The following is a 27,683-nucleotide window of genomic DNA, read 5'->3' on the forward strand; positions in this document are numbered from 1 at the left end:
GTTAAATACAGAGACAGAGAAAGAATTTTTTAAAAACTGATTTCTATGAGCAGACCTTAAATTAATGTGGGCTCTAATTTTCCTTACCCAGATGTTTAGATTTAGAAGAGTCATCTCCACACTCAATAAATGTATAGATAGATACGTGGTAGTTTGATAATCTGCTTTGTCTCTTTGTTTTCAGTTAGTGAATGAATGACTTAAAATTGATTAAATTAAAAAAAATTTGTCGTTTTCATCTAAACTCCTCCTTCGGGCCTTTGCGGGCCTCCCCTTGGGCAGTGTGTGCCTGGACCATGCATTTCTCCTGCCTGTTTCACTGTCGGCAAACACCACTCGTGTGTAAGTCACGCATCACCCACACTGCAGTCCACCATTCCTTAGAGCCTCTGGGCTTGAGTGAATTCTTGCCTTTTCTCAAGCACTTCTCTAAACCTGGAATTCTTTCCTCACTTCATGTGGATCTCTTGTATTTTATCCATTTTTCAAAGCCCATTTCAAATTGCACCTCTCCAGGGAGCCTTTTCCAGTTGTCCTTCCTCTCCTAGAAGTAGTAGCTCTAGCAGAAATTTGCATATTCCTCTCATAGGGCATGTTTACTCCTCCTTTTAGTAAAGCCATCAGTATGTTTTTGAGAGCAGGGGCTCTGCCTTCGCCTCCTGTGCACACCTTCCTGGCTCTAGCCCCAGCCATGCCTACCATAGATGTTGTACACATGAAGAGTAAGGATGGGAACAAATTTGTGAAGACCAATGGATGTGGGGACTGTCTAGTACTTCTTAGCTACAGGTCACCTCTGTGTCTAGAGTACTGACTGCTCTAGTACTTCTTCTTAGCTACAGGTCACCTCTGTGTCAGAGCATCATCGGAAGTAAACCAGGTTAGGGCCAGATTGTGACAATCTTATAGATCGGGCTTGATTCAGCAGGCAGTGGAGAGCTGTTATTTTTCTATAAAATCTGTTTTTTAATATGGAGCATCTTCAGTAAATTTTGTATGTAATGATGTACATGATAAAAGACTGTTTAAGAACAATTAGTTTGGCCGTGATACAAAGAATGAAGAGAGCAGTGCACAGGCTACTTGCAGGAGTTAAGATGAGGAGAGCAGTGTAATATTTGAGATGCGTTGCCATTTGGAGTAGATAGAGAGATTTATGCCTTGCTACATTTAAAAGCAAAAAGAGCCTGGCAAAGGGAAAGCCAGAAAAAGAAAGTAGGAATAATTAATATTCCAAAGAGCAAAAAATGAGAAAAGATTGGGAAGCAACAGAGTTCAGATTCAAAAGTATGAAAGTGTGGTAAAATGTAAGAATAGAAATGTGTTTGTTTCTTTAAAAGCTGAAATTTAGCTAAAAAGGATAGATTCTTAAATTGAAGAATCAAGCTAAATACTTGAGACTAGAAATGCCTTTGTTGTGATGTTGTTATGTAATGTAATGTAATGACTGTAAACATTCCTTCTTCTCTCCTGGTTAGTGGATCTCTTAGAGTTGAGTACAACAAATGAAATTTTCAAACAGCACAAGTTGAACCAAAATGACCAGCTCCTCAGTGTTCCAGATGTCATCAACTGTCTGACAACAACTTATGATGGACTTGAGCAAATGCATAAGGACCTGGTCAATGTTCCACTCTGTGTTGATATGTGTCTCAATTGGTTGCTCAATGTCTATGACACGTAAGTTTATATTTTTTCTCATTAAAATACAATCACTGAATGAAATATGTTAATAGAAAATGTCTGATTTTTAAGTGAATTTTTTAATAAGTGCTTTCAAATTACTTTCCCAGTGGAAATATTTATGTTTGTTGTTGAAACTGAATGATTTTACAAATCATTGAGCTTCTTAAAAAACAATAGAACAGAAAAGAATGTACATCTTTCATTTTAAAATTTTGCTTCAATTTACAAAGACTGTCAAATTTATAGTATTCTTTGCCAAAATGCTAGGGGAAACAATATAGCTAAGTCCTACTTTCTTCTTGTTTCATAATGTCTCACAGTATTTCTTTTTTCAAAATAAAAAATCTTCTATTTATTGTTATGAATTACAGTAATTTATTAGCTCATAATAATCTGCTCTACAATCTTCGTAATCCAACTGAAGAGTGATTTGAATGGCCATGAATGAGGTAGTCTTTTAATATTTGCTTTATTTGCATAGTGGTTATGTGTGTGTGTATATATATATATATAATATATATATATATGGTGTTTTAAATAATTTATGCTACAGGACACTTTAATATCTGTCATTTAATTAGGTACTCACTGTTCATAAAGCACACTCTCAACTCCCAGCATAACTCATTTGCCATTAATTTGGCCTTTTGAATACGACAGTACATTTGTGAAATAGTCAGTTCTAGAAAGACCTGCTGTGGGCTGACATTTCTGAAACATTAGGAATTACTCATTGTTCTGGTGGGAGGTTAAAGTATGCAAAGATGAAATAAGAAAACTAGAACTGGGCCGGGCACGGTGGCTTACGCCTGTAATCCCAGCACTTTGGGTGGCCGAGGTGGGTGGATCACCTGAGGTTAGGAGTTCAAGACCAGCCTGACCAACGTGGTGAAACCCTGTCTCTACTAAAAATACAAAAATTAGCCAGGCATCATGGCAGGTGCCTGTAATCTCAGCTACTTGGGAGGCTGAGGCAGGCGAATCTCTTGAACTCAGGAGGCAAAGGTTGCAGTGAGCTGAGATCGTGCCACTCCACTCCAGTCTGGGTGACAGAGCAAGACTCTGTCTCAAAAAAAAAAAAAAGAAAAGAAAACTAGAACTGTCGTTTTGCCTCTCACGCCCAAAAAGTTATTATCTATTAATTAGCTACATGAAAACTTGTATTTACCAACCTTTGATTTAGAGATAAATAAGATAGATGATCATTCATAAATGCACACATTCAGGAGCTGATTGGTTCTGTATAGGAAGTAAATGATGACAATAGCTTTAGCAATGAGCTGACTAAAAATCTGGATTTTTTTCTATTCCTTTTAGTTTACATGTAATAACTGTACATATTTATGAGGTACACAGTGATATTTCAGTACATGTATACAGTTTGTAAAGATCAAATCAGGGAAGTTAAAATATCCATCACCTGAAATATTTATTACTTCTTTGTGTTGTAAACATTTAGAATCCTCTGTTCTATCTTTTGAACCTGTGAGATAAATTATTGTTTACTGTATTCACCCTACAGTGCTATAGAACACTAGAACTTATTCCCGCTACCTATATGTACTTTTGTACCAATTAGTGAAACTTTCCCTATCCTCCTCTCTCGATTTTTTTAATTAGAAAAGTATTTTATCTTTTAGTGTTCACAAATATCATAACAAAGTCTTTCTAAATAATCAGCCACTGTGTGCTTGAGGGCTCTTAAGAAACCCGCTGAAGCATGAGTCTCAGTTACCATAATGAATACGGGATTTGCAATATCTCTGTCTGATATTTTTTTAATACATTTCATTTTAATGCACATTTTAAGTTCTCCTAGGGTAAAATATTACCATTAGCCTTAATCCACCATTAAGTTGCTCTTCAATAATTTAAATCCTCAGAAGATACTTTTTCATAGTAAATTCACCAAAATAGTTGGTGAAAGGTGTTTTAACTACAAAACCTGTAACTTAACTTTTACATCCCAGGAAAATTGCTAAATTCATAGAATACTTAGGAACTCCATTCAGTCCTATAGAATATGGTAGAGGTATACATCTTGAACTGCATTTTAAGGAAGAACTGGAGAAGAGATTCAGTTGCCTTCTATTGTCCATGGCTCTGACACACTGTTTTGGTTTTCTGGGGCTGCCATAACAAAGAATGATAGACTGAATGGCTTCAACAAGAGAAATTTATTTCTTAACAGTTCTAGACACTAAGAGTGCGAGATGAAGGTGACGGCTGGGTTGAGTCTTTATGGAAGCCACTCTTTCTGGTCTGCAGATGGTCGTCTTCTCCCTGTGTCTTCACATGGTTTTTCCTTGTCTGATGTGTGCTCATCTCCTCTTCCTCTAAGGACACCAGTCATACCAGATTATGACCCACTCTAATGACCTCATTTTAACTTAATTACATCTTTAAAGACCCTATCTCCAAATACAGTCCCATTCTGAGGTACTAGCAGTTAGGACCTTAACCTGTAAATTTTAGGGGACACAGTTCAGTGCATAATACACACATATGCTCTTTTCACTGGACAGCCCAAAGGGAATAGTGCCACTTGGTTGGGAGAAAGCAGTGTGTGAAATGGCGTGATTCATATTCTAGGGAGTTAAATGTTGGCACAGTTCCACTTGCCTCCATCAAATGGGAATATGTGGGAAATGCTACAATTTGCCACTGTTTCTCATTTAGAAAGACAGTATCTTGAAATTTCTCGTTTTTCATTTTAAAGGAAAAAAATCTTTCAGGACTAATCTCCCTTCTATGAAAAAGAAAGATGGCAAAGACCATGCTGGATCAGAATGGTGCCCATGCAGTGTAGCTTTCTATCTTGGAGAGGAGTATTGGGGATTAATCTATGGAAAAAACAGTTACTCTTATGACAGTAATGTCAGACGGCCAGAGCTGGTTGCCCAGGTTTCTCTAACAACCATGATTTATTTATTAATCTAAATAATAGTTATTAACTCTTTTCAACCAATAATTTTCTTTGAGAATCAGATAGAAATTACTATCTACCCTCCAATTAGGACATTACAGACTCATACATCTGTGAATCTGAGGAATGGTACCTTGTTCTAACACTTCTATTCATTCAGCCATCCTGACATTCACTCACTAATCATATGTCCGTGACTGCCTTCCTTCCTGGCATGTGATACAGCCAGAACTGGTGTTTTCAGCTTCAGCCAGCTCTTGATAATGAGTGATGCACACACAGATCACAGAATTCTCAAAGTAGAAGGATTTGAGGATCTTTAATTCTGCCCTTTTCTCTTTACTAACTGAAAACCTTGCCCATTGAGACAGGAGAATTTATCTACCTATTGCATATTAGTCATAATTAAAGAACTAGTGTTCAGTCTTTTGATAATCATTTGATTATTCTTGCTATATTTCTATATCTAGGAAACATAGTACTTTATTTTAAGTGAACAGTTTTTTTCCAATTTTAACATGTACCCACCTCCTGATATTCTGAACTTTGTAAAAAAAATTTATTTTCATCTGTCATGGATGACAAGAATTCAAATTTTTGGTTCTGGTTGCTGTGTGAGTTGGCAGCTACTTAACATTGGCATCTTAATTTTTCATCTGAAAAATTGAAATAAAAATATCCACTCTGCTTACCACACAAAAGGTGATTATGAAGGGCAAATGAACTAATATATGTAAAAAGTACTTTATAAAGATAAAATTGATTTCATTTATGAATTTGCAGCCTCAGTCATCTTCCCAGATTAAAAGGTCTTAATTTCACAATCTTCCTTCTGGATTTAATGGAAATCAAAAGTGTTTAAATCATGATATAAAGCAATAGTCTGGAGTACTTGGTTTAAATGTGTTTTTTTCTACCAAAAATATTAACCTCATTTGCAGCAGTGTCATTTGTTCCACTATTCCAAACATGGTACAATTTTATAAAGTAAATGTCTTTATAGTTAAACCAATTTAAAGAGTTGCCTATGAAAACTATCAGGAGACTAAATATGTCAACACTGGGCTATGTCACTCACTAATATATTTTACTGTCTCCCTCTTGTCTCTCACATCCATGTAGCTTATTTACATCAGTGTCCTTTATTGTCTGGTCCCACGTAACCTGTACAGTTCAGTCAACCAGTTAACCTTGATGCAAGTCTCTGACCCACCTGAATGCATCTTATTTGTTTGTTTCTGTTTTTGTCTTTGTTTGAGACAGAGTCTCACTCTGTCGCCAGGCTGGAGTGCAGTGGCATGATGTCAGCTCAATGCAACCTCTGACTCCCTGGTTCAAGCGATTTTCCTGCCTCAGTCTCCCCAGTAGCTGGGATTACAGGCACGCGCCACCACGCCCAGCTAATTTTTGTATTTTTAGTAGAGACAGGGTTTCACCATGTTGGCCAGGATGGTCTCGATTTCCTGACCTCGTGATCTGCCCGCCTCAGCCTCCCAAAGTGCTGAGATTACAGGCATGAGCCACCACGCCCGGCCTCAATGTGTCTTATCTCCGATGCTCACACCCCTGCCTCTGTGCCTTTGCTCAGGCTTTCTCTGTGATACTCTATGTTCTCCTACTTGGGACAGTCATGGCATGACATACCTTCTATGTCTGATTTTGGGTTTATCTTCTCTGTCACATGTTGTGAAACTAATGACTACCTAGACTAAATCACTAATGATAGGCAGCCACAATGATCTTGTACTTGATGTTTGATTTCCATACATAAAGGATTGTCTCATATGTTTTCTAGTTGTATTCTTATCTTACCTTCCTCAGCTAGTGTGTGAGTTCATCGGGGTAGGAATCATGTCTTCTACTTTTCTCTTGGTCCCAACAGTACACAGAGCAATGCCAAGATCACAGTAAGCCTTTGTAACTGGTGATGGTGTGATGAATGGGTGATTGACAGCATCAGTTGTCTTCCTGATGATATTCCTTTCTTGTGTTGTGACAGTAGAGTGGGAGTCATGCTTTAATGCATATTATTTTGACCATTTTTCCCTGTAGGGATCACTTTATCCTTAGCCACATTCATGTACTTGTCTCAGCCCGTTCACAAAGCCTTCTGTTATCCTCTGCAAGTCTATTGTCTGACTGGGTCCAGAGAGTAAAAATTTCCTACTTTTGAAAGGAAGCAAACATTGTCTGTTTCATGTGATAATTAGGAAACTTCTAAAAAATATAAAGTAGAAACACAGTTTGTAGCATGGCTCTCTGTAGGGTTAATGTGAAACTAGTGTTTCTGTAATTGTGAGAAATGATTATATTAATTTAGAAATTCTGCTTAGAAGGGCTATGTTTATTTTAATATTAAGTATTAGTCACTTCATAGGTTAATTCTGAATGTCATATACCTACATACTAAGGGTTCAGTAGGTTTATTAGATATGATTTAATATAAATTATAAACTCTATCCTATTGAGGGAGTACTTTGAAAATACATTGCACCAATCCCTAAGCACGATTTCCTTTCTTATTTATTGCATACTTTATATGTCATAATATGCATACAGAAACTTCCTTCAGTACATATAGTTGAGAATGGAAGAATATCAATTAATGTAAGTAGTAAAAATATCAATAAAATCAATGATTAAATATAGTTTGGCAAGAAGACTGCTTAAAATTAAAGTTACGTGATACAAATATTTATGTTTTTAAAATAGCACAAATTGTTAACTTTTATACATTCATATATTTATGTAAACTTTTAGTTACAGGTTTTAAGTGTGCTGTACTTGTGTATTAAAAACACATAAGAAAATGGACAATAAAAACCTAAAATGAAAATGGATCCTAAATCTGTAATTATAAAGATAGCAATAAAGGCTTTTTTTCTGGGCTATGTGTTATTCCATAGCAAGGATAATATCTTATTAATTTTTGTAATTATCTTCCAATCCCTAGGACTGGGACTACTGTGACTAACATTTGGTAGATTACTCAGTAATTCTTTGATAAGCAATGAAATTAAGAAAACTGTGGTTTTAAAGATAAAAAAACATGTTTCATCTGGTCGAGTTATAAGTGAAATAGAAGTGATCTATCCTTAGCATTGTATAAAACTATGTTCTAATGTTGATTAATTAATACATTCTGGTTTTAATTATAATTTGATATTTCCCCAAATAGGGATTTCACATCTGTCTAAGATCACTGACTATTAAAATTGCAATAGTAATTTATAAAAACTGCATTGACAGAAAATTAAGTATATACTGAGGGCTTATAATTTGCTGAATACTTAAATACCAATATTTATACTTAATTAATACTTAATTACCAATTAGTATTCAGCAAGTCGTAAGCTCTTAGTATATAGTTAATTTTCTAGTCTGTGTTCTTGTTTTTAGATATATCACTAGACTTTTCTTGCTGTATGAAGTCATATATATAGTGTGCGTAGCTCTAGCTGTTTTGAATCTTGCATCTGCAATTATTAACGTATAGGTTTAATTCATAGTATTTTTTTTTTTTTTGAGATGGAGTCTCGCTCTGTCACCCAGGCTGGAGTGCAATGGCACGATCTCGGCTCACTGCAACCTCCGCCTCGCAGGTTCAAGTGATTCTCCTGCCTCAGCCTCCCGAGTAGCTGGGATTACAGGCATGCACCACCCGCCTGGCTAATTTTGTATTTTTAGTAGAGATGTGGTTTCTCCGTGTTGGTCAGGCTGGTCTTGAACTCCTGACCTCAGGTGATCCGCCTGCCTTGGCCTCCCAAAGTGCTGGGATTACAGGCATGAACCACTGTGCCCAGCCAATTTATAATATTTTTAAAGGTGAAATCTTTTCAGCTTTATAATCATCATTTTCATTTTGCTTTCGTTCGTTCTTCTTAGTTCATGTGTTGTGCGCAAAGTGGCTTCAAGCTGTGTGTTCTTCTAGACTTGGCCAAACACCCTGTTAATATATGTCATGAAATTACAGTATTGGTTTAATATTAATTGTTAAAAGTTAATAGAAAAGTTGCATCTTTAAGATACAATTATTTTTGATGGTTTACCCCCAAGAAAATAGATATTCAGAAACAATGAACATGTTGTATATGGTTTTAAATGCGTCTAACACATTAACATTCTTATAATTTTAGGGGTCGAACTGGAAAAATTAGAGTGCAGAGTCTGAAGATTGGATTAATGTCTCTCTCCAAAGGTCTCTTGGAAGAAAAATACAGATGTATGTAAGACCTTTCTTATACCAACAGTGTTTTTAGTAATAATAATGATTATAACAATTTATTGGAAACTTAAATTATATAATTTGTTAGTAGTAATAGTTCTCTCTCTTTTTTTAACCTTTACTGTGCCTGTACCAAGTTAGACAAAGGGTGGCAGTGCAAAGACTTGGGGCTTTGTGTGAAATGGAAAGCTGATTATAACTAAGAGGTGAGATGCCAGGATGGAGTGAGACCCAACTACAAATTATACTTCATTTAATTCTTAGAATAATCCCTCCATAATGTAAGCATTTGAGATTTTCATTTTCTGGCTGAGAAAATTAATGCTGAGATAGGTTAAGAATCTAGTCTAAGACTGCAGAGCTGATAAGGGATGGGGCTAGAATTAGATACTAGGTTTTTCTGACTCCAAAGCCTAAACTTTTTTTTATTTCTTTATACTTCCAATGCTTAAAAGAAAAAGATGAACTAGAACCTTTATGGACATAGACAATAATCCTAAATAAATATATTTTACAGCTGTGACAAAATAAAACATGATTTTTAAATTTTTATGATATTTGGATTTATCAAATAAATCAACAGTGTTCCCTTACCTGTCAGTTAATGAAAGGTATATTGGCTTTGGAAAAGGCTTGTGTTCAGGAGCCAAGGAGACCTGTCTTCAAATCTCTACCACTTAGTAGCTGAGTGTCTTTGGGCAGGTTATGTGATTTCATTGAATATTGCCAACTAAGAGGTAATAGTATTCCCATTTTACAGTTCAAGAAGCTGAAATTTAGCAAATTTTCTTCAACTGAAAAAATGAAGCTAATAATTCCTGCTTGGAGAAGAATTAGGAGTAATGTTTAAGGTGCCTAGAAATAGCAGTTGTTGAATAAATGGTAGCAATTGCCGCTGAGTCCCCAAACCCTTAACTACTATCACATATCTTTTGATTTATTTTTGTCCATAAAATGTGAATTTGATCCCACCATGCATATTCCCAGATGATTCTTTACAGATAAATCCATACATTTGTGGGAGAGGTTTAGGGATATTCCATGAATGGAGAGATACTAAAAAACAATAGGATGTTTGATTATAGGCCCTGTAAACTTAGTTAAGTTTTGTGTCTTATGTCAACATGCATACATTTTAAAAGCTTTTATTTTCTGGGATTTCTGTGAGGTTACTGGATTTTGAATTTCAGGTCTAGACCATGATGGCTTGTTTTTTCTACATAGTTTGACAAGAATGTCAGTGAAAAGAAATGTGGATTTATATAAAATGAAAAGCTGATAGTAGGATCAGGAGATAAGGTGCTATGACGGAGTGAGAGCCTAGTTAGCCATGCAGAAGAAAGCTTTGCTCAAGGCTTTTGCTTTGTGGCACTTTATCCAGAATATAAGTTTTTGGAATCATAATCATGAAAAGATATAATTTCAAAAGCTGAAAACGTTATCTTTTTATAATGATCCGGAAGGAAAATGTTAATGAAAACATCAATGTTACAAAATTAGAAATGGATTTTTTATCATCTCTGATTTGGGGTTTCTTGTGCTTCTGAAACAATTAGGGTTCTCTGAAAGTAACAGTTATAGTGTGGAGCTTACTCTGAAATATTTGCAAATTCAACCTCAAAGCTTACATTGTGGATAATTCAACATTAACTTTCAGATTTTGGCAGGGGAAGCAGAAGTCTCTGCCATGAAATTTCTGATATTTAATTGAATCCAGGAAGTATGCCATTTTAGGACTAATTAAATAAGAAATCTCTTGGGTTTTAATCTTTAATCTAAATCTTTACTGGGATATCTAGACTTTGGAATGTCCTGGGGTTTTGTTTTGCTTTTTACTTTGAGGACCTTCACCACTCTGATTCCAGTTTCTGTGATATCATTATTGTTTCCTTTATTAGAATTAATATTCAAGACAGTTTGCTCTTCAAATGCAATGGCAGGGCTGCCATTCAAGATCATTGGTATCTGTCTGAACATTGATTTTATTAATACAATGCCCAATGTCAGTGTCTTCACCCCATAACACCTTCTTCTCTTGGTCCTTTCCTAAGAATATTCCTTGTTTAGTTTCTAACACTGCCCTGGCCTTTATGGTTATAGCTGGCTAGCTTCCTTGCCTCATCAAAAACACATTTACAGACCAGGCACAGTGGTTGATGCCTGTAGTCCTAGCTACTTGGGAGGCTAAGGTGGGAGGATCACTTGAGCTCCAGGAATCGGAGGCTGCAATGAGCCATGGTCGGACCACCACACTTCCAGCCTGGATGACAAAGCGAGACCTTAAAAAAAAAAAAAAAAGTACACATTTTCAAACCATCCTTTTAAATTATCATTAGTATCTCTTCTGTGCTTATTTATTAGAATTCGAGTTTTTAGATTATGACTTTCTTATTACCTGCCCCTTTACCCTGACACTGCTTTTTGTATCTGACTATAATGTTGAGAATGTGAACTTTTGTAGGAACTTTATAAGGATTTATAGAAATATGTCAAAATGTCTGAGGACACTTTTGTCCTTATGTTTTGTGAGTAGTTTTACCTTAATAGTGGCATAGTGGTATAACCATATGCCTCAAAAGAGGAAAGTTGGGCATAGTTGATCTTGCTGAAAATGTGCACTTTTCTGCAAAGATTATTATACATATGCATCAACTTTTATTTACTTAACAGACCTCTTCCCAGGGACTGGTTTAAAATAAGCATCATACTAAGACTACTGGATAAATATTTTTGTCTATGATAGTCTTATTTTTTTAATGGAAAGAAATAAGTAGAGCTCTAACCAAATCTAAGTGAAAAAATTATAATAAAAATCAAATTTATCTTCATTGAATTTGCTTTCCCTATGTATGCTTATAATTAAAGCCATACTTCATTATAATTACTGTGTCAATATCACTGAGCTTGGTTCAGTTTGAAATTTCACCACTGACAGTGTTAGATCTAGCATTACATTCCTTATAAAAAGAGAGAATGGACCAGGCACGGTGGCTCACACCTGTAATCCCCAGCACTTTGGGAGGCCGATGTAGGGCAGATCAACTGTGATCGGGAGTTCGAGACTAGCCTGACCAACATGGAGAAACCCCGTCTCTACTAAAAATACAAAATTAGCTGGGTGTGGTGGTGCGTGCCTGTAATCCCAGCTACTCAGGAGGCTGAGGCAGGAGAATTGCTTGAACCCGGTAGGCGGAGGTTGCAGCGAGCCAAGATCGTGCCATTGCACTCCAGCCTGGGCAACAAGAGCGACACTCCATCTCAAAAAAAAAAAAAGAAAAAAAAGAGAGAGAGAAAATGATGCATTTTGATCTGATATCAGGTACCGTTTGAAAATAGTTTTAGGATCCAATAAATATTTACTTCACTTTCTTCTATTCTTGGAAAATGTCACATGAAGAGCATTTAGATTTTAAGTACTTTTGAATTTTTAGAACTTGAAAATTTATTTCCAAAAAGTATTAATTTCTATAATGAAGTAGATTGTTTGTATTTGAAATTTCTTCCTCTTCCAAAAGTAACTTATCTTAGGATATTAGCTTTATTGTTGAAAATAATATATAATTTTGATCTTCAAAGTATTGTATATGGTGAATAAAAGGTAAACCAAGAGTGGACAAAATAGAAGAGTTTTAATTTTACTGAATTAAGAAAATTATAAAACAAATCAGTTTTTTAATGAATGGAAAAACCTAAAAACTGTATGAAAATATGCACAAATTTTTAAATTTGATTAAATGTATTTCATTACATGAAGTAAAACAAAAATAGTGGTTATAGCTAATAAGGAATGGGAGACTGGCCCAAAGGAGAAAAAGCACACCTTCTTGTACTTTTTAGTGTTTCTTATATAAAATAGATGTGAGTATAAAAGTCTTTAAAATAAGTTATAATATATATACATTTAGTAGAATATTGAATTTAGGAGTGAACACAAAAAGTTCATAAACAAATCTGTTAAAATTTAAAGGTTTGTTATTTAAGGTACGTTTATTCCTTTGTGTTTTTTTACTTTTTTTTGAGTTGGGATCTTGCTATGTTGCCCAAACTGGTCTCAAACTCCTGGCTCAAGTGATCCTCCTGCCTTAGCCTCTCCGGTAGATGAGATTACAGGCATGTACCACAGCACCCAACTACATCTATTCCTTTGACAAGTCATGAAGGAAGCTTTGTTTTGGCTCATTCTTTCTCAATAAGAAGGGGAGTTCTTATGAAGGTCATAAAATTAATTCATATGCATTTATTGTATCATTTTAAAAAGGAAATTTGCGTTTATTGATTTATATTATATATGCATGATTTATGTTTATATGTATACATAACCCATTCTTGCAGGAATGGGTTAACTACATGCTTCTTAAAATAATCTAATATCATTTGTAATGCAGAATATTAAGATCAGAATATTAAGGTCATTGGAATTCAGGAGACAACGAAGCAGATTCATGTCCTTCTGAAATTTTTTTAATCTGCATGCTTCAGTCCACATTACCAAAGATATATTTTAAGTAAAAGAACACTGTAGGCAGATGAAGGTTAACCTCTTGCCTCTCTTTGCAGATCTCTTTAAGGAAGTGGCAGGGCCAACAGAAATGTGTGACCAGAGGCAGCTGGGCCTGTTACTTCATGATGCCATCCAGATCCCTCGGCAGCTAGGTGAAGTAGCAGCTTTTGGAGGCAGTAATATTGAGCCTAGTGTTCGCAGCTGCTTCCAACAGGTAAGCATGAAGGATGACTGGTGTGTAGGATGTGTTGGGGAAGGGTTTTGAGGATGTTCTGAGACATGGAATAGGGAACTCGGGCTGGAGCCAAATACTGGAAGACTTTGGGTACCATCCAACAAGTGGTGTATTTTATTTCCTAAGGCTCATTTGCTTCAAAAAATAGCAACCCTTGCAAAGAAACTTGCTGTTTTTCTTTGATAAAATCTACAGTCTTTAACCTGTGCCATTAGACTGCTGTTTGTCCTGCCCTTTTCCTGGCCTCATCTCCTACCATTCCTCTCCTTGCTCTCCGCTTTCCAGCTGCACTGTTTTATTTCCTTGATTCCTGCCTCAGCAGTGCCTTTGGACCTGTGTCTGCTGTTTAGACGTTCTTCCTTCCCCATTGCCCACTAACTCCCTTCTCATACCTAATCTTTATTTGATCTTTAGATTTTAGCTTTAACTCTTACATCCTCTGAAAATCTTTCTCTGACCTCTTCAGATAATGCTGTATTTTCCTATTATATTCACCTAATATCGTCCACCTCTTCCTTCTCATACTCAGTGCAATTATAATTACACACTGAATTATATAATTCATGGCTTAGTGTTTGTTTCTTCTCTAGGAACCTAAGCTCCATGAAGACAAGGACTGTGGCTATCATTTTACTGTTGTATCCTGTCTTAGTTCATTCAGGCTGCTGTAACAAAATACCATAAACTGGATGGCTTTTAAACAACAGAAATTTATTTTCTACAGTTCTGGAGGCTGTCCATGATCAAGGTGCTAGCAGATTCAGTATCTGCTGAGGGCCCACCTTCTGGTTCATTGCAACCTTTCTTGCTGTTTCCTCATATGACAGAAGAAGTGAATGATCTCTCTTGGGCCTCTTTTTTTGTTTGTTTTGTACTTTAAGTTCTGGGGTACATGTGCAGAACGTGCAGGTTTGTTACATAGGTATACACGTGCCATGGTGGTTTGCTGCACCCATCAACCCGTCATCTACATTAGGTATTTCCCCTAATGCTATCCCTCCCCTAGTCTCCCACCCCCTGACAGGCCCCAGTGTGTGATGTTCCCCTCCCTGTGTACATGTATTCTCATTGTTCAACTCCCACTTATGAGTGAGAACATGTGGTGTTTGGTTTTCTATTCTTGTGTTAGTTTGCTGAGAATGATGGTTTCCAGCTTCATCCATTTCCCTGCAAAGGACATGGACTCATCCTTTTTTTATGGCTACATAGTATTCCATGGTGTATTTGTGCCACATTTTGTTTATCCAGTGTATCATTGATGGGCATTTGGGTTGGTTCCAACCCTTTGCTATTGTGAATAGTGCCACAGTAAACATACGTGTGCATGTGTCTTTACAGTAGAAAGATTTATAATCCTTTGGGTATATACCTAGTAATGGGATTTCTGGGTCAAATGGTATTTCTGGTTCTATATCCTTGAGGAATTGCCACACTGTCTTCCACAATGGCTGAACTAATTTACACTCCCACCAACAGTGTAAAAGCGTTCCTATTTCTCCACATCCTCTCCAGCATCTGGTGTTTCCTGACTTTTTAATGATCACCATTCTAACTGGTGTGAGATGGTATCTCATTGTGGTTTTGATTTGCATTTCTCTAATGGCCAGTGATGATGAGCTTTTTTTCTATGTTTGTTGGCTGCATAAATGTCTTCTTTTGTGAAGTGTCTGTTCATATCCTTTGCCCACTTTTTGATGGGGTTGTTTATTTTTTTCTTGTAAATTTATTTAAGTTCTTTGTAGATTCTGGATATTAGCCCTTTGTCAGATGGATAGATTGCAAAAATTTTCTCCCATTTTGTAGGTTGCCTGTTCACTCTGATGATAGGTGTTTTTTGTTGTTGTTTTGTTTTTGTTTGTTTTTTGTTTGTTTTTTTGCTGTGCAGAAGCTCTTTAGTTTAATTAGATCCCATTTGTCAATTTTGCCTTTTGTTGCCATTGCTTTTGGTGTTTTAGTCATGAAGTCTTTGCCCATGACTGTGTCCTGAATGGTATTGCCTAGGTTTTCATCTAGGATTTTTATGGTTTTAGGTCTTACATTTAAGTCTTTAATCCATCTTGAGTTAATTTTTGTGTAAGGTGTAAGGAAGGGGTTGAGTTTCCGTTTTCTGCATATGGCTAACCAGTTTTCCCAACACCATTTATTAAATAGGGAATTCTTTACCTATTGCGTGTTTTTGTCAGGTTTGTCAAAGATCAGATGGTTGTAGATGTGTGGCATTATTTCTGAGATCTTGGGCCTCTTTTATAAGGGCACTAACCTCATTCAAGAGGGCTCCACCCTCATAACCTAACCATTTCCTACAGGCTCTACCTCCTCGTACCATCTCCTAAGTGGTTAGGTTTTTAACATATGAGTTTTGGGGGGACAAAAATATTCAGATTATTACATTTCCTGTGCCTTGAACATCATAACTACTTTAATAAATATCTGCTAAAGAACTGAATTAAAATGCCCTGAGTTCTTTTTAAGGCAAGATTTTTAAAATATATATACATTAAAGATGTTATTAAAGTATCAGTTTTTTTTCTTTGAGACTATGCATACAAAAGAAAGATGTACGAAGTTTTATACTGATCTAAGTTACTAATTTTAAACTGAGAAAGCACTTTCATTTCTTTTTAATGTTTACTGCATATAAAGACATTTTAGAAATGTTACTACTGATGTTATACATATGCATAAAGTACAAGTCTACAGATATTTTGGCAAAGCATATCCAGTGATTTATCATTGCTAGGGAAAAAAAAGGCTCACACCGTGTCTTTGAGGAGAATTGATGTCATGGGTTATTACATTTTATAATGGCCCTTTTTCTTATTTTAGAAATACAAAAAATATCAAATGCAAATTCTAAATATGATTTATAGTCAAACATGTAGGTTCACAGAATGACCTCAACAGCAACAGGAGGATAAAATTGGTAGATATTTAGCTTTGCACATAGGAAAATTACTTAGTATTGGGAATTGAAGAGGGATTGGGGAGTTTTATGTAATTTATCCTGATAAATTTGAAAATTCTGCAAAGTACATCCATAGCAATATGCTTCCTGTGTGATGATATAATGGGACTAGAGCAGGACACACAAAAATGACAGCTTTTATTTAGCATTTATAATGTCCTTCAAGTTTGTAAAATTATCGGTGAGTCTTTCACAAGTTTTTACTGTCTTAGATGAATTTTTTTTTTTTTTTTTTGAGATAGATTCTTGCTCTGTTGCTCAGGCTGGAGTGCAGTGGCCTGATCTCGGCTCACTGCAACCTCCACCTCCCAGGTTCAAGCGATTCTCCTGCCTCAGCCTCCCGAGTAGCTGGGACTACAGGTGCACGCCACAAGGCCCAGCTAATTTTGTGTGTGTGTGTTTTAGTAGAGACGGGGTTTCACCGTGTTACCTAGGCTGGTCTCAAACTCCTGAGCTCAGGCGATCCACTTGCCTCAGCCTCCCAAAGTGCTAGGATTACAGGCTTGAGCCACCACACCTGGCCAAATGAGTTTTACAGAATTATTTATGTAAAAAGATGACTTTAAATTGGGTGGTTTTGGTTTTTGCTTTTGTTTCTTTCAAAATCTGAGTATATTGAAGTCTTGGTATTTTTTTGCTTCTTCCTATGTGACAATTTCTGCTTTTTCTACTCATAAGTTCTAGAATTTTCTTGATTTGAAGAACCTTAAAGCGTTGTGACTTAACTGACATGGAAAGAGTTATATAGTTTCGTCTTCTGCACAAATTTTCAGAAGATTATGAAGCAACAACACTAGCTACAGTTTAAATGAAGGCATTTCTTCACTTTTAATATATTTCTTTTTTCACCAGAATAACAATAAACCAGAAATAAGTGTGAAAGAGTTTATAGATTGGATGCGTTTGGAACCACAGTCCATGGTTTGGCTGCCAGTTTTACATCGAGTGGCAGCAGCGGAGACTGCAAAACATCAGGCCAAATGCAACATCTGTAAAGAATGTCCAATTGTCGGGTTCAGGTAAGGCATGCCAGTGCTGGAGGAGGCTATTTTCTGTTTCCTTTGTGTAATCTCAGTGGTACGTCCATCCTCCATTCCCATTCATTCCCATTTGGAGGTTTGCTTTCTAAATAAATGGTATGTTCAGTATGTCTCATCTATCTAAAAGTAGCATTTCTTTTTATAACTACTACATGAAGCATATTTTATTATTGTTGCTATTATTATTGTCATTTACACTACTTGGATCAGAACCAGAGATTTTTATGAATATCTGTTTACTTAGGTCACAGAAATGATTCATCCATGAAAACTGTATGGCTGATTATAAATATATAACCCTGATGGAATTTGGTAAATATTCTGAGGTCTTGGGGTCAAACTTAGTAAGCAGGAAGCAATGTTTAATTACCAGCTGAGAAGTAATCAAATTACTTCGTGTTATTTCTGCCAAGTTTGATGTGAAGCACATTAACCCGACTTCTTCCCATGAGGAGCACTGCTAAATGCCATACTTTAATGTAATCAGTGTGTCAGACTCTTCAGTTTGTGACCCCAAAGCCGACAGTGCAGAGTCTATGGTTTGTCCTAAGGTGGACATTTTTGGACATCCTGATCCACTCCTCTTAACATAGGTATGCATTTGACCTCTTGAATATATTATATTTCTCTTCTGGGGGGAATCTGGAAAATAGCCCCAGTTTGATTTGGAAATCTATTATGAAACAACATAAGCCTACTTGGTAGGGAAATTCAAGATTTTGTGTGTGTCTTTTTTTATTCATTTTTTGTTTTTTTGAGACCAAGTCCCACTCTGTCACCCAAGCTGGTGTGCAGTGGCACAATCTTGGCTCACTTCAACCTCTGCCTCCCGAGTTCACGCGATTCCCCTGCCTCAGCCTCCCAAGTAGCTGGGACTACAGGTGCATGCCACCACACCCGGCTAATTTTTGTATTTTTAGTAGAGACTGGGTTCCACTATGTTGGCCAGGCTGGTCTCAAACTCCCGACCATGTGATCTGTCCTCCTTGGCCTCCCAAAGTGCTGGGATTACAGGCGTGAGCCACCATACCTGGCCCTATGGGTATCTTTTATTGGTACCAGAAGTTGAAGTACCAATACAGTGATTCTCTGAGGCAGAGTCAAATCAGGAGGGCTGGGATTGGTTGTTGTTGTATATTGTATCAGTATTAGTATCTTGAATTAAACAGAATTGTTTTCATTTGACTGACTTTATCAGCATAATAGTTTGTATGAAGCATATCATTGCATTATCTGTGGACGGCTAACATAAGAAATGGAAATTCAAAAGTTCTCTTCTCTCATGCCTTATGGTGTAGTTGGGAAGACTAAAGTATTGTGAGGTCAGAGGGCCTTGCTGCTATGCATTCTAAGAGGAGGAAAAGACAGGTAGGTAGTGTGAAGTAGAGTGAGCATTAGCCTGGCAGACAGCTAGGGTAATAGATGACTTCCAGTGGAAGTCAAAGCACAAATGTTGGAAGAAGAAAAATGGTAAAGTCACAGTTTAAATGCAGCAGGGTTCTTGGAATGGCTACATTTGGAGTATCTGGTAGACATAGATGTACGGGAGAGGGAATAGCTGGAATGTGGCAAGGTCAGTCTACTACTGGGAAGATAATTCAAACGAGAGATGTAGTCATCAAAGCTAATAATCACTGCTATTTATTGTTTACTTTATGCCAGACAATGTGCTAAGAGGTGTTATATTTGTTATTTTAGTCACTTTTCTTAATAACTCTGTAAGATTGGGAGTATTACCTCTACTTTACACATAAATGAACTAAGACTCCAAGATTAGTCAACTTGCCCAAGGCCAGGCAGCCGATTGTGCAGAGACAAAGTTAGGATTCAAATCCAGAACCCTTTGGTTTTCCAGTTTGTGTTCTTAATCAAGATGGTTTTAAAAGCAGATTAGATTTTTAGGAGAGAGAGATTTAATATTAAGAAGTAATTAAATGGTATTGAAAAGAGCAATTGATTTAAAGCACTAATTATTAGACCAAAAATATTACTCTGGATATAAACGGTAATGTGAAGCCATGGGAAATATCCAGATTAATTGACTTGGGAAGAGACTGCCATATATAGATATATATAAAATCTGCCATATATGGCCATTGGTATAACCTAGAGATGCCATGAGGGACCATGTTTCTCAGCATCTGATGGATGTAGAGAGTGAAGGAGAGGATAAAATACTCTAAAAACATTAAATATTTGAATGGCCTTTAAAGTTTCATTTCTTAAATTAAAAATGACCTGAAGCAACTATGTAGAATATTAAGATTTAACTGAGTTGTGGGACATGGATGTTTATTATATTCTCCCTACTTTTGAATTAACTTGAAATATTTAATAAGAAAAATATGAAAGAGCAATTATAAAGGGTGAACAACCTGAAGTGTTAAATTTCAAGGGTTTAAGTTTCTGCTAGTACTATCAAATTGACCTGTAGATGTCTCTATGATAGAGATGTGAAGTTGACCAGCAGGTCAGAGATTAAGGTTATGGGAGGATATTCAGGAGATAGTGTATTGAGAAGTAGCTCTGGAGTCAGGCTACTTGGATTTCAATCCTGGATCTATTGTTTGGTGCTGAGACTTTGAATAAGATGCTTGGCCTGCTTGAACCTGAGTTTCTTCAACTTCAAATTCTATGAGTATTTCCTCATAGGAATAGTTAATACATGAAAGTGTCTAGGGCAGTTCCTATCACAGAGTAGGCATTCAGTAAATGTTGGCTCTTTTTGTTACTACCAATAACATCATTGGTGTGATAGTAGCTAAACCTATGAGTGTGTTGTTGAACATTTCCGTTAAGTGGAAATGCCAGAAAAACCTGGACAATGATGTTGCTCAGTAAAAGGCAAGATTAGAGAGAGGTATAATAAGGGACAGAACAGGATTCTTCAGAGAAATAAAGACGCATAGTGTGCTTTAGCAAGATGGTAGAGGTGTTAAGTGCATCAGAAAGATTCTTTGAATCAGGAGAAGTCATTGGGAATCTTAGAGAGGATTCTATCCGTGTCATTATAAAGATGGCTCAGGAAAATACATAGGCGAATATGTGCAAACAACTTGTTTAAGAAATCTAGCTATAACTTAACATATGTCAGGATATTGAAAATTGGAAGATGGTAAGTGATATATTGTCTTACTTTTACTTGCATTTATATTTTTCCTGTTTTCTACATTGAGAATATAGTACATCTAAAATTTGTATTTCGAATGAGAGGGAAATATGTCCAGACTTGATACCTGGTTTAGGCACAAGACTGAGCAAGCAAAGGTTTCTTCAAGCTAATGGTGACTTAATTATTGCACAAAGATTACACATGAAGGGAATGAATATAAGAACAATTCCAATAGTAAAATGGGGTCCAGTTGGAATAGGTCTGATTAGCTTAGTTGTAAAGAGATGCATCTTTCTCTGTGGCTTCAGAGAATGAATGGAAAGACAAGTACAGAAATAAAGATAGAGGAATATGTCTATTATAGAATAATCTTAACTTCATTCAGACTGTCTTTCTATCAAGCTTCTACCCAAGATATATATATATATATTTCATTTTCCCCAAACTTTTATAAATACTGCTAGAGTTTTTCACTAATTACTTCCAAATAAAATGTTAATGAAATCTTAGATTTACAGAATGTTTTGTAAGCTGGGAATTGTTTCAGTTAGAATCATACACAATTCCTTAATAGTAGTTGCATAAATAAATTAGAGCTTTAGTTTTCTTTCTTGTAAACAGAGTGAAGGTAGGTAATCCAAGACTGTTCTCTGTGACCACCTGGGCCCTTAGCTCTGTTTTCATGTACTGTCATCCCTAACATGTGGCTTCCATCTTCAAAGTCACTTCATGCTAACAAAGTGACTCTTCTGGATGTCAGATCCATTTTCCAGTGGGGAGGAAGAGGGAGCATGCCTCTTCCCAGCTAACTCAGTCCCTTGAAATTCCAATTAGAACCCCCACCCAATAACTTTGGTTTTTATTGCACTGGTCACCAACATCAGCAAGAAAGGCTAAGAAACAGTAATTTTCTCAAGGCTCATTGCTAAAATGTGCTAACAGTACAAGGGTATGTTACCAATGAAAAAGAGAGAATGGCTGTCTGCCAAGGGAGTATTCAGCAGAAAACAAAATTTCATTTAGAAAGATGTCAGTCATACCTGTCAAGCCGTGCTGATAGGCCAAGAGATGTCGTTAGTGTATGTGATTGTTTCAAACCAATAGCCTCCTTGGCAAAAGTAAGCTGGCTGTAGTATATGCAGAATGATTTCCTTAAGATTGATTTGCAAGTGATTTTTCAGGTCATTTTAGAAGCTACTCAGCACTTAGTAGTTTACAGCCACACAACTTTTAAATTTTGCTTCCATTTTCATTCTGTTGGTTCTATCATTTAATTTTTTTTCTGTAGATGTGGGTATAATTTATGTTCTTAGTTCTACCAGCAATGCTGACAGAATAGATTTCGGAGAAGATGTTTTCCACTCAGACCCATAGAAACTTATCATCAAAGGTTTTGCTTTTGTAAATAAGATTCTGCAAGTAGAAGTCAACGTGCAGTGTCATTCTTACGCCAGAGATTTTAAAACACCATTTCCATTCAAGGATGCATTGTGATCAAGGCTTTATTTAGTTTTTCCTTTGTTACACAGTATTTCTTGATTTCTTTTTTTTCTAGTGACTAATTTAAACCAAATATAAAAGTGCTCATTGTTAAAAACTGTATCTTTGTGAGGGAATTTTAAAATTCATTTCTTATTGGTGGTGTAATTGATATTTTAAAATTTGATGTTTCAACTTAATAGATATAATTCTTTTCTTGCCTATCATTTTCCATTCATATTCAAACATTAAAAGAAATCTTCTGACATGCGTATTTGTCTCCCTCTCATGTATAAACAGATAGAAGCATGTTTCAGAGACTTGAACTCCAAAATTTTATTTTTTATTTTTTGGTAATTCGGATGAATGAAATTTCTTACCGCAAATTTAGACTAAATGATAGTAATGCAAGCCAATAAATTTTCTTTTGTTTTCTCTAGGTATAGAAGCCTTAAGCATTTTAACTATGATGTCTGCCAGAGTTGTTTCTTTTCGGGTCGAACAGCAAAAGGTCACAAATTACATTACCCAATGGTGGAATATTGTATACCTGTGAGTACTAACCCACTATTTTGTTTTTAATACATTGCCATTGAATTAACTAGTATCTAAAATTTTATTATTTATTTAGACTTAATCTTTTTTGAAAAGATATCACTTTGAAGATTTTTTTTTCTTTTAAGTAAACTCATTTATGTTGAATTAATTAGTGCAGAAAAAAATATTAACTTTTTAAAATATCTGTGTTTTGATTTTAAACTTTTTTGGTAGCAAATTCTTTTAAGAGCTGATACTAACCTACACTGAAAATGATACTATGTAATGAAAAATCATGTTTCTTTTAGACATATTTATGCTTTCATAGTTAAATACCATATTCATATTAGCAAAACACAGAAAATGGAGATATTAAAAATAAAGTTCCTAACTCTAGCTCCTGAATAAACTACCTTCTAATTTTTCCATATCTCTGGTTTTAAGATTCTATTTATATTTATATTTATGTATCTTTTTTCCTGATATTTTTCACTCGACATTCCATTTCGTCACACAGTGTAATTTTTTTTAGTCACAAAATTTTTAATTGAGTGAATTACTACAGTTTACCTAACCATTCCCTGAAATTTGGACATATAGTTTATTTTCAATTTTCTGATGTTATAAATAACACTCTTACAAGTATCTTTGTGAAGGTAGCTCATTCCAGATATTATGTAAATTACATTGCAGTAGAATAAAGCACTATAAGTAGGTTATTTCAGTCAATGAATATGAGTATTTTTTATGGTCAAAATACTTGATGTCAATGTTTTTTTTCAAAACAGGTTTATCCCAATTTACGTTATTATCACACTTTGTTAAAGTTTCAATTTTACTATAGCCCCACCAGTATTGGACATAAGTTATTGTTTTTCCTTTGATTTACAGCTATTTTTTCCTGAAGTTATCCTCATGTTCTATTAATAGCTATTCTTTTACTTCCTTCCAAATAATGCCCAAATGTATTCATCAAGCTGTCTATTTTCTTTGGTTTAGGGAATTGAGTTACTTTTTTGGATCATAAATTGACAGAAAGGCTGTAATACTTATAAAATATACACATATAAATCTCACACTCATAGGTATCTTATCTCAAATAAATAAGTGCCCTGTGTATGGAGAGGAAATCTGTAGAAAATATTGCTGAATTATAATGGAGGAAGTGCCCATATCACATTATAGCTTTAACCAGGAAAAAGAAATCTCCCCAAGAAAATTTGTGAGACATCATTTATTACTATTATCAACTTATTCACTCAACAAATTAATATTGAACATTTTGCAGGTGTCAGGCCCTCTTGTCAAAGATAAGCAAAACCAGACACTAGTTAAAGTAGTAAGGACAGATTTTAATCAATAATATACTGATTATGCACATATACTTCTGTTTGTACAGAGGTGACTGGGTGTTTTCAGAAGGGAATAGACTGGGGAAACAAAAGAGGGACTTGAGCAGAGGCAAGGAAGTGAAAAATGACAAAGCATTGGTCAGCATCAGTTCCATCAGACCAGCTGTGTCTGTGAGCTGGCAATTGTCAGAGTTAGGATTCTACCATTCCAGAGAGACTGGGAGACAGGGGTCCTATCCTTCCTGATGATTACATTTCAAAGAAATGGTTTTCAGATCCTTGAGAAGGACACTCCTGAGTTGTTGGAGATACATCCACATCTCAAAGGGACAGAGGAAGGATTCCCCATTGTAAACCCTTTCCAGTAAATGCCCTAAGAAAGAGTGAGCAGGGACCTGTCTTCAGGTGTTGGCTAGAGTGAACAGTAAATTCTTTCGGCAGTCTGGAGTTTGTTTTTCAGGCAGACGCTTTAAGGGGTCAGACACCTTAATAATCCCTTTTTTAAGGGTCATCCTAGGGACGGGCCTTGAACTGTTATAAATTATGTTCATGTTTGTTTAATGGAGAAGTGGGTGGACACGGATGGACAAAATGATTTGTGCTGAAAATTTGCAGCTTTTATAGGCCAAGGCTTCAGTAGACAACAGAGCTTACAGGAGGCCAACTCAAATTTGGTCAAGGAGAGAATCCTTGTCAGTAATTTCAGCTCTGATAGTGTATCAGAGTATACCCAGAAAGATAAGATTGTGGGCTTCCTGCTACTCTCCCTTTAAGAGGAAGAATGTGTGAGAATGAACAAGGAAACGAATAAATGGGGTTGTTATACATTGCAGTAAGTGCCTTTAAGGAAATGAATGGATAATGAGATAGAATGCTTAGAAGAGACACTTTAGATAAAGAAATCAGTAAGATTTGTCTGAGTTGACATTTGAGTTGAGACCAAAGTTTGAGAAAGATTCAGCCCTGTAAAGAACTAGTAGAAGCATGTTTCAGAAAGAAGAAACAGAACATACAGTGGTCTGAGTTGGGAAAAAGGTTAGCGTGATTGGGCTGCAGAAAGTGGAGCCTGTTCCCCAAGGGGCGCGTGGAAAGGAGCACTGGTTACACAACTGGAAGTGCCCAGTGCAAAATGAAACTGGGGGGCCCCTTGTTTAACAATTATTAAGACTTCCAAGGTGGCAACATCAGAGGAGTAAATGAAGTTCAAAGCCCTTCTGATTGTATGGCCCTGTACAACTGCATAAGTGCAATATCTTTGAAGCTCACCCTGAGGCTGGGAAAGAGGTGGGTGTAACCAGGGAACAGAAAGAAACCAGGACAAATTTGAGAAAAGAGAGACAATAGTAGGAGATGGAATTAAAAAGAAAGGCAACTATCAGATTGCATAGAACCCTGGGGATCATTGTAAGGAATTTGGGTTGGGGGAAAATATCATAGTAATATTTACATGAATAGCTATTATAGAAATTTAGAAAACTGATTATAAAATGCTAGTATCAAAATATCATAAAGTAAATATATGTTGTTATAGTAAAGATATATAAAATTACTATTTTTCTTGGTCTTAAACATATAATAATTCTTAATGGCTTTACAAAATACCTAAACAATTTGAAACCCACATATCTTCAACAGTTGTCATGCAGTAGGTGCATACTTAAGAATCACTGATACACATATGAATTCCACTCTCCAACTACCAATTTTAAATGAAATCTGTAAGTTACCCAAAACTGTTCTTGTTGCATAATCTTTCAAAAGTCACTGTTTATCATTTCCAAGATTGCAGCTTATCCTGCATTATACAAGGATAGCTTCATTTTTCAAGACATCCTTTGCCCATTTCTGAGGCTTTGTAGTGATCTTATCAACAGCCTACTTATAAATCATCTGTATGACAGGTCACTTTCTGCATTTGACCCTACAACTTTTTGGAAAATAACTAGAAATATATGTAAATTGAATCTTTAAAAAGATACTTGCATTTAATAGCAATGAATGATCTGATTTAACTGCTTTCTGAAATTTCTTTCTGTTCACCCACATTCTTTACATTTGCTCTACTCTTTTAAGTTTTATTTATGGTTCATCCATCTTTTACTCAACATTTCCTAAAGTCATTTCATGTCTGCCTTAGAAAATGAACTCAAGTGTGAATTTGTTTGGTACAGTGATAATAAGCAACACTTGAGTGTTAAATGGATCAGACCTTCCCATATGGACCTTGATGTTTGCATTCCTCAGACTGCATCTCCGTTTTTAGTTAACAAGATGCTCCAGTCACCTTACTGACTTCATCTCTTTCCTTTTCAAAGTCCTTTACAGCTGACTCTGAATGTTTCTATTTTTAAGAGCTTTCTGCAATTTAGAAACCTTATTTTAAATCCACAAAGCACCCTAAATATTTTGCCAATATATCTGCTTATGATTTATGGTAATGTTTTCCTTTAGCTGTAAGAAGACTAATGGTATATGAATGAACTATCATGACTCATGAAAGTATTTTATGATATTGATAATTTATATATGTATATATAAATTATCTGAAGAAATGTAGCAGAATTTTTATTTCTCTAGGAAATGATTTTTTGTCTTATTTCCCCCTACTATTCTATAATCCAAATTTGTACATTTAAGAGTTCTTTCATTAGGCTTAATAAGAGTTGATCTTCAAGAGACAGCATGACACAGATGATATTTAATGCCTGTCATCATTCTGTCTCCATATGTCCAAATCCCACCTTCTCACAAAAACAGCTCAACTCCCACTTTGTGTGTGAAATCTCTCCCAGCTCCTCCAGTTTTACCCTCATCAAAGCACTTAGTTCAGGGGCCTTTGCCAATAGCCTCTACTTTACCAATTAGGATTTGATTCTATGTTCCCTTGTATCATTTTCTAACTGTGCGGTGTTTTTGTCTTCTCAATTATCTTTTTACCTCCTTGAGGCCTGGGATGACTTTTATACTTTTCTCCCTGTGTTAGTTAAATTTGCCTCATAAAAGCCAGATGAGCTCATATCTGACTTTATAAATACTAGTTATAGAATATTAAAGCTGGAATTAAAGCTCTAAGAGATCATCTAACTTACCTTTATGTTGAAGAAAAAACTAAGTCTTAGAGAAGATAAGTGGTTTGTGCAAAGTTAATGGTATGGATTTAGTGACTTAACTCCATTAGGGAAATACACACACACACACACACACGCAGTTAGCACATTGGAAAATAGGGGTTTATGTATATCCTTGCTGGAATATTATGTTTGATGAATACCCTTTTACATACCAGGCATTTTGCTAGGAGTTGGAAATAGAGAGAAAATTTCATGAAGGAGAAAAAATACCTCTATGTGGAGAAATTCAACAAGACTGTAATATTTTTTAGAATGATTAAGCTTATGAATCAAGACAGTAGTCAATTTTTTTTTGTATTATCCATGCACTAAACCGTTGAATTCAGGGATTATCATTTTTAAAATAAATAGTTATATCTTATATTAAAGATGTTCAGATTTAAATTTCTTTTTTATTTATGATGATTTAATTTCATCGTGAAAATTACCCCACTTGGATCTTCTTTAAAATCATCTTTGTTGTAAGTAACCAAAATTTAATTCAAATTAGAAAC

At 35.6% G+C, this 27,683-nt stretch overlaps 1 protein-coding gene across 8 annotated transcripts in view; it reads left to right on the forward strand.

Annotated features, from left to right (window-relative positions):
• The window catches only part of UTRN (utrophin), a 562,884-nt gene that overhangs the window by 489,273 nt on the left and 45,928 nt on the right, over positions 1–27,683 (forward strand). For all 8 annotated transcript variants that reach the window (XM_019029674.4, XM_063707928.1, XM_063707930.1 and 5 more), the window contains 5 exons: positions 1,479–1,680; positions 8,749–8,834; positions 13,395–13,552; positions 17,391–17,557; positions 22,610–22,721. In XM_019029674.4, coding sequence (XP_018885219.3) covers positions 1,479–1,680; positions 8,749–8,834; positions 13,395–13,552; positions 17,391–17,557; positions 22,610–22,721 — 725 coding nt within the window. The remainder of the gene's footprint in view (positions 1–1,478; positions 1,681–8,748; positions 8,835–13,394; positions 13,553–17,390; positions 17,558–22,609; positions 22,722–27,683) is intronic.

Source organism: Gorilla gorilla, chromosome 5, assembly GCF_029281585.2.
Source record: "Gorilla gorilla gorilla isolate KB3781 chromosome 5, NHGRI_mGorGor1-v2.1_pri, whole genome shotgun sequence".
NCBI classification, from domain to species: domain Eukaryota; kingdom Metazoa; phylum Chordata; class Mammalia; order Primates; family Hominidae; genus Gorilla; species Gorilla gorilla.